Source organism: Capsicum annuum, chromosome 2, assembly GCF_002878395.1.
Source record: "Capsicum annuum cultivar UCD-10X-F1 chromosome 2, UCD10Xv1.1, whole genome shotgun sequence".
Classification (NCBI taxonomy): Eukaryota; Viridiplantae; Streptophyta; class Magnoliopsida; order Solanales; family Solanaceae; genus Capsicum; species Capsicum annuum.
Window position 1 is genome coordinate 8,510,158 of NC_061112.1, and position 13,089 is coordinate 8,523,246.

At 33.5% G+C, this 13,089-nt stretch overlaps 1 protein-coding gene across 1 annotated transcript; it reads left to right on the plus strand.

Annotated features, from left to right (window-relative positions):
• The first annotated feature begins 291 nt into the window (after positions 1–291).
• Positions 292–3,279, plus strand: LOC124896130. The gene is made up of 2 exons (XM_047407669.1): positions 292–551; positions 3,012–3,279. The coding sequence occupies exons 1-2, from the start codon at positions 292–294 to the stop codon at positions 3,277–3,279; spliced, it is 528 nt and encodes a 175-aa protein (XP_047263625.1).
• Positions 3,280–13,089: the final 9,810 nt, after the last annotated feature.

Genomic DNA, 13,089 nt, shown 5'->3' on the forward strand with positions numbered 1-13,089 from the left:
GTACGAGTAGTTTAATATTTTTTTACTATTAATTTTAACTTTACTTTGAATATAAGACAAATATATACAGCTCGTTAATGAGTATCGTAGTACTCAGCCTTCTGGAAGTCAGGGTGATACAATACCTGAAGATATAGAGGAGGAGTTATGGTAAGAAACTTTGATCCTCTAGTTAGAGACTAATACTACGGATACCACGTAAAGTATTTTAGCGAGAATGTTAGGTCTTCGTCCGGCCCTACATCCTATCCCTCATTAGTTGATAGATAAACTGTTGAATTACTAAAAAATATGGTTTCTAAACTCACTGACGAGATTGCTACACAGAGAGAGAGGGCAAAGCAGAAGGAGGAGGAAACAACATCACAAATCAGCATGCTGCAGCAACAGTTCAACTCTTTTATTCAATTTGCAGGGATTCTTCCTCCTTGTTCTGGTGATGCAGTTCGGGATACAAAAGTTCTAGGCCTACTAGATGATAGCACCACAGATGATAAATCAGATCATGTGTGTGCGACTGAGGATGCGGATGACGAAGAAGATGATGAGTGGTAGTTTTTAGACTTTTGTATGTGTTATAGTTTCTATTTGGAGATGAGTTGTAGTGTTTACACTTTTGTAAGTTTTGTATGTTTTTAAACTTGTATTGTATGTTGGTTGTATGCGGTTGTATTGTATGCTGGTTGTTTGTACGCTGGTTGTATTATATACTGTTATTTTTTTAAAAAAATTACCAGAAAAACTGACCACATGTGGTCAGTTTTTCTTGTAATTTTATAAAAATTGACCACTAATGGTCGATTTTATATAATTAATTAATTAATTTTTTAAAAAATGACTAATTGTGATCATTGTTTAAAAATTAATTAATTATATTAAATAAAACAATTGAACACATGTGGTTGCTTTTATAAAAATTAATTAATTATTTAAATAAAAATACCGACCACTTGTGGTCGGTTTTATTAAAATTAATTAATTAATTTAAAAATAAAATCAACCACTTGTGGTCGGTTTATTTTGAATTTTTTTAAATTGTTTTTTTCTTTTTTAAAAAAATATTATTGAATTTTAAATATATATGTATATATGTATATATATATATATATATATATATATATATATATATATATATTAAGAAAACCGACCACACGTGGTCAATTTTAAAAAAGCTACCACACTTTTACCGACCACGCATTTTGGTTGGTTTTGTGGTAAAAAATGCAGGAAAACCAACCACATGCGGTCGATTTTTGTGGTAGATTTTTCTCTTTTTTTTAGTAGTGTTTATGATTTATGAAAAACAGATGAAGGGCGGATTTGGTCCCACTGGCCGTGCCAGTTTGTTTTCAACATAATTTAATTCATGGAAAATAAACTTCAACCACAAATAAAAATATGAAGAAATAATATTTTTTATTGATAAATGATGTGGGTACAAATCTGTCCCTTCCTTGATTCTTCTCTCTTAATTTACACTGTAATTTAAGGGTCGTCAGTAGCGTATTTCTCAAACATAGGCATATTGGAATTTGATATGAATTTATTTGTAATTTGAGGGCTCTCTTGGTTTTCACCGTAATTCGAGGGCCGTCAGTAGCGTATTTATATAACATAGACATATTTGAATTTGATATGAATTTCTCCATAATTCAAGGGTCAACTTATTTCTCAAACATAAGAATATTTGGATTTGATCTCTATGAAAGGAAGGTTTGTGGATCTTCTTGATATATTTGATTATCAAGAAGGGAGGGTTTTGATCTCTATATGAATATCCTATGAATTTCTAAGATATTGGAGATATTGAAGATCTTGATCTCTTTATGAATATCCAGTGAGTTTATTGGGACTTAGAGATGTATATAGGCATAATTCAGAGTTTAGGATAGAGTAGCCTCCAAGAACTCTAACAAAATTTGGATTCTTCTTGAATAGTCCCACAAATTTTAGAAATCTAACAAAAATTGAATTCTTCTTGTATTGTCCATAAATTTTTGATGTCTACAAACAGTATCGTATAACAATGGTGTTCCTAGGATTACATGAACAGAGGAAGAGGTACAAAAGATGAACATAATGGAAAACTTGCCATTTGATATGGCTGGGAAGTTTTTCAAAATAATGCAACGTGAAAGGAGATTGAAAAATTGGGTTGTTAAGAAATAGACACATCTCTATGAGGTTTAACCTAATGGAGGACTAGGTGAATATGATGGATAAGAATGTATATTACGTAGTTTCTATGAATGTTGTAGCCTATAAAATGAGACCTTTATCTATGATATTAAGTTTAAACCTGTAGAGGAAACTACTCAGGATATAGCTAGAATAATTTTTGCTAATATTTTACCCACCTTTTTTGTTAAAGAGTCTTTGTTTTCACTTACTTCGGTAGTGGGTAAGCCAATTCATCTTAAATTGGTAACTATTAATAAAAACAGACCAAGTTGTACAAGGGTAAAGGTTCTAGCAGATTTACCAAGTCAGGAAGAGTTGGAAGTAGTAAATAGCAACACGAATAAAACAAGACTATCCAGATTAAATATGACATATTACCTATATATTACAAGACTTGTAAACTTTAAGGACATAATGAATCTGAATGTAGAATTTTACATTCGGAACTAAGAATTTAGTTTGAGTATGGTAATTAAGAAGAAGAAAAGGATTGTAAGAAGGATAATAATAACTTTCCAAGAAAAGAGCACCCTAAAGAGGAAGGCCCAAGGCTAGAAAATGGAATCCAACAAATAGGAGATTTAAATTGGAAAGAGATTTAGACAATTTTTAAGAGATACAATTGTATCTCCTCTTAATAAATCCATTACTATTGGAATACATTTGATACTCTACGGGAGGAAGGAGAGAAAAATAGTGATACACATGAGAAGGATAGAACTACAGAAGTAGAGGATGATCATATTACAGTTGTTAGGGATGATACACACACAAACATCACAACAATAAGTAAATCACATATTATCACAACAGTCTTCCCAAAAGTATAGGGAGGTGAATAATCAAGAAAGTATAAAGAATATCACAGGGTCTTCACAACAGCAGCAACAGGAGCACGACGAACTTGTCAACTCAGAGATTCATAGTCCTCAACCCACTGTAACCAATAAAGAGAAATTAGAGTTAACAGGCATGGATAATACTAAACAAGAGAGTAAATATAAAGATAATGACAATGATGCAGGAAAAGACACTCATAATTCTAGAAATAATCAAGCTATGAGTCATACAGAGGAGATAACAATGAAGTCGATGTAAAGTCCATAGAAAAGGCTATACCTAGAGAGTTTAAATATGAGAAAGCTATACAAAAAGAGTTAGCAACTGGAAGGTTTCATGAACCTTTACAAGTTGATAAATTAGTGTTGTGCATGATTTTGTTGAAGGAGGAGGGGTTTCTAATGTAGAATCTATTTAGTTGTCACCTCACCTCATAGGAGCAATTGTTGATTAAACAAACAGAAGGTTAACATAAGGAGATTGAAAAAGTAGCAAAGTTACAGACAGTGTTGGCTCAGAAACATAGCTCCCCTATTAAGGTTCTTCATGATATTATTTTTTATGAGAAAATAGATACAGGACTACATAAAAGTATGCAAGAAGATGTATCTAAAATAGAAGATAGACAAGAAATAGAATACCAGCATAATGTCAAGTGTCGAAGGATGTAGGTTTATCCCCACAGGTTCATACAAAAGGGAAAAGGGTAAGAAAAAAGTTGATAATAGTAATCCTACAGGGTGGTTCCTATCAAAAGTGTCAACACAATTACTAAATGAATCTAAAAGCATTATTTTGGAACATTAAATTTATGATATCCAATTATTTCATAGTGTTAAGTCCTTCGTTTTGATGATTGATAATTCATAGCTTGAGATCTGTTCCCCGGAGCCCTTGTTATGATGACAACGGCCCTCTGCATATTAGGGAACAGGTTAGGATCATTGGTCACTGTCATAGTTAACAGTCCAGCTGACACAAAGTACAAAATTTGGTGAAAAGTTGCTTTCACCTTTTTGGTTAAACCAATGAGATTGCTTCTAGGTTTCATGTGTCAAGATATATATTGCTCATCTTCCTCAATAAGAAAACCAACACTTCCATATACTTCTAATTAAATATATTTCCAAAGTGTTGCAGTATTTCAAATCAAAGGCTGGAACTGTAACAGGGAACTTGGTGTTCATTGAGTTTATCTCTATTTCCTTATTATAGTTGAGTCTTTGTAATCTGTACTTAAATACTTTCCTATGTTTTCTTATGATTATAGTAGGTATTATGGTTTAACCAGCTTATTATAATCATCTAGAGTTAGGTGATTCTCCAACCTAGAGTTAGCTTGAGGAGTCCAATTAGAGTTCGTTGAAGGTGTTGTCAGCTAGAGTTAGCTGGGGCAAGAAGTAGTAGAGTTACTGCTTGGGTTTTCTTATAATAGAGTTATTTCTAGGAAACAAAGGATTAAAAGGTTAATGCTTGGAGTCCATATTCAAGAAGTTTCTTGAATATAGTAGATCTTGAAATCCCAGAGACAGATAGTGGTTTTTCTCCCTTGAGTAAGGTGTTTCCACTTAAAAATTCTGTGTCTTTAATTTTCTGTACTTATGCACTTATCACTTCCCTTATATCCTATTTCTTGTTACATGTGTGGATTTGGGAATAGTTCCTCGAGTTTCTTATAAACTCTTTATTTGGTATTAGAGCTAGACTTTCTTATAAAGGCTAACACTTTGTAAGGATCCTAAGTAGAGAAATGACAGCTCCTCCAAGTTAAGAAGAAGGCCAATCTACCACCAAACCACCAAATTTCAATGGTAAATATTATGGGTGGTGGAAATAAGGATGCACAACTTTATCATGGCAGAAGATTGTGAGCTCTGGAATATCATAGAGGATGGTCCTTTCATTTCCACCAGATCAGTTAAAGTTGGTGATGTGACCACAAAAGTTCATAAAACTAAGAAGGAGTTTGATGACACAGATAAAAAGAAGATAGAAAAGAATTACAAGGCCAGGAATATTCTTGTCGGTGTCATTGGTCCTGATGAGTACAATAGGATATTTGGCTGTCAAATTGCCAAGGAAATCTGGGATTTTCTAAAGACAACCCATGAAGGAACTACTCAGGTTAAACATTCTAAGATGGATATGATGACTAATCAGTATGAGACATTCACCATGCAGGAAAACAAATTCATGCAGGAGATGCACACAAGGTTCACTGCTATCACCAATGCGTTGTACTATCTAGGTGAAATAATTCCAACTAACAAGTAGGTGAGAAATTTCTTAAGCATACTGCCTAATAGATGGGAGATCAAGGTGAACATAATTACTGAAGATAAGGATTTAAAAAAGATGTCTTTGGATGAGCTTATTAGGAATCTTAAAACATACAAGATATTGAAGAAACTTGGGAAGCTAAAAGATGAGCTCAAGGTATAAAAGAATCTAACTCTGAAGGTTACCAAAGACAATTTAAGTGTAGGGGGATGAAGAGACTGCTTACATTGCTAAGTGCGTTATCAAGGCTTTGAAGAAATCTGGTGCATTCCGTAGGAAAAGAGAGTCCAATAGATATACCATAGGAGAGTAGAAAAATAATACATGTCACAAGTATGGAAAACCTAGAACTATATCAGGGACTATCCTATGCATAGGATAGAATATAAAGAATATGCCAAGTAGAGTAGTGAAAAGGCAGGAGGAAATAAATAGGTTCAAGAAAGGTATAGAAGAAAATTTGAAGCTGATAGATTAGTTGTGCAAGTTATAGCTTCCCAGAGTGATCTTCAGTTAAACCATGATGAATTTAAACAGGATGAAGATGTCTTAATGATTGTGATAGAGGATGATGCACAAGTGTATGGTTCCCTATTTTCCCTGATCGCAAACTCAAATACAGATGAAGATGATAAGGTAACACTTTTAGACATCAAAGAAAATCTCTCATACTTTTCTCTTGCTGAGTTGAAGTCTCTTACTGATATATTGATTGATACTGTCATCGATCTCACTAAATATAAGGAGTTTTTTAAGATAAATCTTGAAAAATATGAAGAAGAAGTTGTTGTGTTGAATGCACTAGTAACTGAAATTCAGGACACTAGTCAATATCTATCTATTGAAAATAATTCACTAATTAAAAAATTGAATGAAATGTCTAGATCAAGTCAAAAAGGAATATTGAAAAGTTGCAAATTCAACTTGATTTAGAAAAAAAACCGAGTGAGGCAAATGATAAAATGATTGCCACACTGGTGAGGAGTGCTGAACTGGAAAGGGACCTACATGCAGAAAAAGCCAATCTTGACAAAGAGATAAAGTTGACAACCTCATCCAACACTCTTTCAAATATTGTTAATCAAGGGGCAAATAGAAAAAGGGAGATTGGTTTCTATAGTGTGTACCCTGCGTATAATTTATTCAGTAAGTATGTCTTAGTAAAGGACAATTTGCTATGCTTTCACTATGGAAAAAATAGACACACCATGAATTCATGTCCTGCTAAAGTTGTTGCTCTAAAGGAACTTAGATAATCTTCCTTAAAAAGAAAAGAGGTGGAAATCTACCTAGCTAGACAAAAAATAATATGATATTTCCTCTAACTTCTCATAGAAGCTTAAGATAAAATGGGTTCCCAAAGCTCATACAGGTAAGGGAATAAGGGAGCAACAAATATAAGCTGATAATAATGGTTTCTCAAAGCATATGATGGACGTTATGTAAGATTACCTCTTGCTAGATGCTCTTAGTGGAGACATGTCTCCTTGATAATGAAATCAAAGATGAAGAGTATGATTGATGATGGTACTATGGCTCAATCAAAGGGAGGGTTGTGTTTAGCTCTGAAGAAATTATCCTCAGTACATCCTTGATGAAGGAAAGAAGGGAACTGATTGTGAGTCCATTGAAATGGAGAAGGTGCTTCAAGTTACATGACTGCTAAGACATTCTTGATCCCCCACTCATGACTATGGATTGGTAATTAAATGTCTTATGTGTCTAATTCAGTCTCATTTCCTTATAGATATACACCCATGGCATGTAAGAAAAGAGATGACTGGAGTAGTGAGATAACAACAATCATTAGATTTTAACATCACCTTGGGACTAGGTTTGGGATCAGGTTAATACCATTTACTACTCTTAAATATTAACTATTTTATATGTCAAATAACTATGCCATATCACTCTTTCTCCTTCTCAAAAGAATGCCACTTGTACTTTAAAACTAATAGACATATCTATCTGACTAGATATGTCCCATCAGATGCTTTGCATCCTTCAATATTGACCATCCCCTTATGCCATATATTAAGCTTAAACTCAGATAAAATACCTTCTCACCTTGAAAACTCTCTTACTTCAAAATCTCATTAGTTCCCTAGATAATCAACAACCCTTCTTATCTAACTTTCCTACTTCAAAATAAGGTATTTGGGATTTGTATCATCCATAAGAAAAAAATATAAAAGCTCTAAAACTGCCAGCCTCAAGCACTAAGCCTCCCAAGTGGGAACCTCCCTCAGACAGTGAAGACAGTGAGGTAGAACACATGTTTGAATGGACAAGTGACCATGAGGATGAGGTACTTAAGCCGGACTTAGTAAAACACTCTATTGGTACTAAAGTGAATGGGAGTATAACTAGGGATACATTCAAGAAAAAAGGATAGGAGCCATTAGTTATGAAACCAACACCAATATCCTATTTCATAGGTAACAAAAAAAGATCAGACCAAGTTATTGTCAAGGAACCAGGCTCTAGATCATCTATGTCTAGAGAAAAAAGGCTTGAGTTTCTTAAGAATCAGGAAGTTCTACGTGGAAGAACATTTGACCTTTCTGTGATTAATATGCCAGAAATGAGAGATTTGTTAGAGATGGTGAAATTTCAATATTGGGAATATTTATTTAATTTTAGTATGTCTCACGTGTATGAAGAGGAGGTGAAGGTGATTTATTATAACTTGGAAATCTCTATCAATGGGTCATATCTGATATCTGAGGTACCTGGAGTGCATATAGCATTGGATGAAGAAACACTCTCACAAATCCTTGGTGTTCCAACAAAAGGAATCAGGTCCATCAAGTCTGAAAAAGGATCTATCCAGTTCTTGAAACTTTAAAGTGTTAAAGAGTTTACCAATATGACTCTCAGTGGAGAATTGTTGTTATTGCTCGAACTTGTGAAAGGATCACTACTATCTATGTATGATAAGGAGATAAATCCAATATGCATTGATCTATTTCTGATGGGGATGTTGGTTAAGTACAAAAGGTTTAACCTGTTGGCCATTGTTATGGAACATATGAACTCTCTTATCAATGCTAACACTAGAAGGCGTGGGCTACCATATAGTTTTTGAATGAATAGGGTGTTTGCCTACTTCAACATTGAGTGTGGACTAGTGATAACTGACTCAGTGAATAAAGTGTTTGATATTTCAGATCTTGAGAAGAATACATGTTTGGCTGATCATATGAATTAGTAGAAATGACTGAAACAGGAGATAGAAACTCTAACTACTCTGCTTACTCTACAATATACTGAAATTGATGTGTTGAAGGTTGCCCTTGCAAGACAAAAGAAAAGAAAGAACAATCTCTGGAAGGGAATTAGGGGTTTCAAATGCTACCCTGCAGGAAAGGGTGGAGGAGACTAAAATTTTTTTTTGCCTAAAGCTCCTCCTGGATTCACATCCTACCCGATTCCATCCTTCTTCCTTCTGGATATCGCCACTAGTTCTGTTAGTTTTTATTCTTACTCCTACTTTGGGTTAGAATTAATTCTATCCAACTATTTTTTCTTCTTGCCCCTATTTTGTTTATGATGAATGATTGAGATAGCTATTTAAACATTTGGTAGATTATTATTTTTGTAAGTAGTTTTTGGTACTAATTGATGCATGAATGGATGACTTTTTTTTGTGCTATCACTTCCCCTATTAGTCTCTATTCTTATCGTCTTCATGTTAGTGTTGCCTCAATGGACATGAATTAAAATATATGACTTATATATACCTGGTTTACTGCTTAACTTTTTCTATGATGTCAAAAGAGGGAAAATGTAATATGTAGTATGCCCTTGTATATTGTATATATGTGTAGCTATATAGTCTGTCAATTATGGTGTAGTGTGGTGTGGATATGTATATTATGTTGGCAGTATGCTTTGTAGAAATATAGTGTAGTTATGTTGATAAAGATAGGAGTTCTGTCACTTAGGGCGAGCTTTATTGCTCATTGATGGGGGGAATAAGCTGGAGGATGCTTGCATTCTTATAAACATCAGTGGTAGAGAAATTTGTTGGACAAACTGTTCTGGTTTGTGATCTTGTTGCTCATACTGTGTTGCAAAAGTGTAGGTTGTGCTGTACAAAAATTGATTAAAGATGTTGAGTATGCTGATCTGATTGTATTAGTTTGTCATCATAAAAAAAGGGAAATTATTAAGTCCTTGGTTTTGATGATTGACAAATTCATAGTTTGGGACTCATTCCCTGGAGCCCTTATTGTGATAACAAAGCCACTCTGTGTATTAGGGAATAGGTTGGGATCACTGGTCATTGTCACAGTCATCAGGCCAGCTGACACAAAGTACAAAATTTGGTGAAAAGTTGTTGCCACTATTTTGCTTCAACCAATGATATTTCTTCTAGGTTTTATTATGTCCATATATATATTGCTCATCTATCTCAACAAGAAAACCAACACTTATATATACTTACAATTAAATATCTTTTCAAAGTATTGCAGCGCTGCAACTTAATGGCTGGAACAGTAATAGGGAACATGTTATTTATCAAGTTTATCTTTATTTCATTGTTATAGTTGAGTCTTTGTAATCTGTACTTAAATGCTTGCCTATGTTTGCTTATATTGTAGTAGGTGTTGTAGTGTAATCAGCTCATTATAATCATCCAGAGTTAGGTTATTTTCCAAGCTAGAGTTAGCTTGAGGTGTCCAGTTAGAGTTACCTGTAGGTGTTATCTACTAGAGTTAGCTCCGGTGAAAAGCAGTAGAGTCACAGCTTGGGTTTTCTTGTAATGAAGTATTAGGAGGTTAATCCTTGGAGTCTGTATTCAAGAGGCTGCTTTAATATAGTGAAGCTTGAAATCCTAGAGATAGGTCATGGTTTTTATCCCTTGAGCAAGGAGTTTCCATATAAAAATCACGTGTCTTTACTTTTCTGCACTCTTGCACTAAGCACTTTACTTATCTCCTAGTTCTTGTTATATGTGTGATTCTGGGAACAGTTCCCTGAGTCGAAGAGCAACCCACACCAACCCTTCAAATAGAGTTCAGATGCTTCATACACATTAAATATTATCTCTCATTGCATGAATGGAGTCTTTTCAGGAGTCAAGACATTATCATATTATCATATCATATTATACTAAAAGTGAGAACCAAAAAAGTTAAAGGTTGGATTACCATTTTACCCTTATACTAAATTAAATAACCTAAACAATATTCCATTCATTCTTTTTTTAATTGTTCCCTTTTCTTTTAGAGTCAAATGATACAAACTTTGACCAATATTTTAAGATATTTTTCTTAATCAAATTGAAAAAAAATTGTAATTTATAGTACATTTCATGTAGTTTTGAATATCTAAACTTTCATTTAAAATTTTTTATTAATCTAATCTAATTTAGCTTTGAAACTTAGTCAAATTAACTCACAAAAAAAGAAGGGAACACTTAAAAAAATAGTGGGAGTGTTTCTTTAATTACATTTTCTTAATTACCTATCTTTTTTATCAATTTTGAAACCTCAAAAGTCATGATTTACTGATCATTTATTGGCATTGCAGAGTTATTATGCTTCCTTCGTTTCGAATTAGTTGGACCATATGGACTTGTCTGTCACGTCCTAATTTCTCAGGTCATGAAAACACCCACCATACCCATCAGTAGGTACGGCAACCCATAGCCTGCAACTAATAGTAATAGACTAACAAAAGAAATAAATAAGAAATGAGGAATAAATAGAATAAAAAGCTAAAATACACAATGTAGTCCCGAAACCTAGTGGAATCAGTACAAAAGCTTCTAATCTAATAAGATTACAAAGTGATGTACTGAATGAATATACTGATACAACCCGTCTCTAAATACAACATAAAGATTAGTCTAGTACATAAAAAGGAGAATAGCTATAATCCGAATGCGATGAGCACATCCCTTGCCTTTGAACGATAGATTCTCTGCACGACCCACACAATAATAGTGAGAACCCATACTATGACCTGTAGGCTGCAGAGTATTATAAGAGTATCAAATATGCGATACTTATTAGGAAACTACCGACTGAGCTCCAAAGATACTTCAAATATACATAACTTAAAAGAAAAAATGTAAATTATGCTCAAATATCTAGGGAACTAACATAGTAAAGCTAAGGATGCAGTAAGGATAAATATCCTATTCTAGCCATACTCTGACACCTAAGCACTATATTGCATATCTCTAGCCCATATACAAATAAAGAGCAGATAAATGATATATAATAGTATACAAGGCTTAGGAATTCATATACGACATGAACACATAAAGAAAGGGAGGGATATATGGTTCTACCATAACTACATATATAAAAGTATAAAAATAAATAAGGATAACCCAAAGGTACAACCTGAGTAGTCATACTAGCATCTTGAGGCCTCCTAATCATAGTAGGAACTAGTACTAACATAATTAAGATCTATAATCCATATGTCTAAACATGAGATAATTATCCATAGTAAAGCAACTATAAAAAAGGGATCAGAATCATACCTCAATCTTAGTACTAGTCCAACAATCAACCTGTCACAAACTAACCATAATAATAACATAATATAGTAACCAGCTAGCTCGGACAAATAATACATAAATTGGACATCATAACCTAAAAGGTCCAATCAGCACACACAACATACTGCAAATAATATTGGTCACCTATACCTATGCAACCCCCATAAGGCTGATAGCTATAGGAACATACTCGTGATAGGCAATATACATGTAAGGTTGAGTGCAATGCATAATCTATACTACCATAATTAATCCAAGTACCATAATGTAACCCATTGTATACACCTCCTCCATCTGGATGACTTGTAATTGTATAATTTACAATGACCTCTCTTCTCTGGCATGATGGCTGATAAATGACGGGGCCCTTAAGGGGTTTAGAAGTACCCATATACACTGACCAGATTCTGATCTAGTATTTTCAATAACCATCATCATCATCAATCTGCTTCGTCCAGTACCATATATATATATATATATATATATATATATATATATATATATATATATATATATATATAGACACACATATATAAGTGCACACGCTAATTGTGGATAAAAGAGTGTGAATCTATAAGTCCATTGTCCGGGTTAAACTCCAAGGCTAAATCATCATAAGAGTGTAGAAAGAGTGGTCAAAATCTCTCTCGTTTGAGGTAAATAGTAGCAGAAAAATCATGAATCGGAACCTATCTCGGTCAAATCTCTAAAACATTATTTTTAGTCTCAAGGGCTCATAAGCTATTCATTAAGATGGTATGATTCCCATTATGAAGAAGTTCATATTAAAAGTGAAAAGTGGGAATAAATTCCTTTTTAGGAAAAACAGTAGTAAAACCATATTTTTAGTTGGAATCATATCATTTACTATTTAGTGAGCATGAATGTACTGAATCTATGCATGCCCTCATCATTATCCAAACAATACGATTATAAGCATCTAATTTCCTATAAACTATGGCCATACTCTTTACAAGGATAAAACACTTCTTAAAATTCAACCAATTCATAATCATGGTCTTGGGCCCAATAACATATATATTCAACATAACCATGACATAATAATCCAGTAAAACCAGCAAAATCGATCGAGTAATATAGAAAACAAAATACTAAAGATTCATTAGTCTCAACTATGCCTAATATGCTAGCTTAATAGGATCTTAGAAGCATAAAAAGTATTTCACCTTAAGGATCAATTACCCTTCTGGCCCTCAAACTCATTAATTATGCTAAGTCACAACGTTCTATCCAATATCACATCCTAA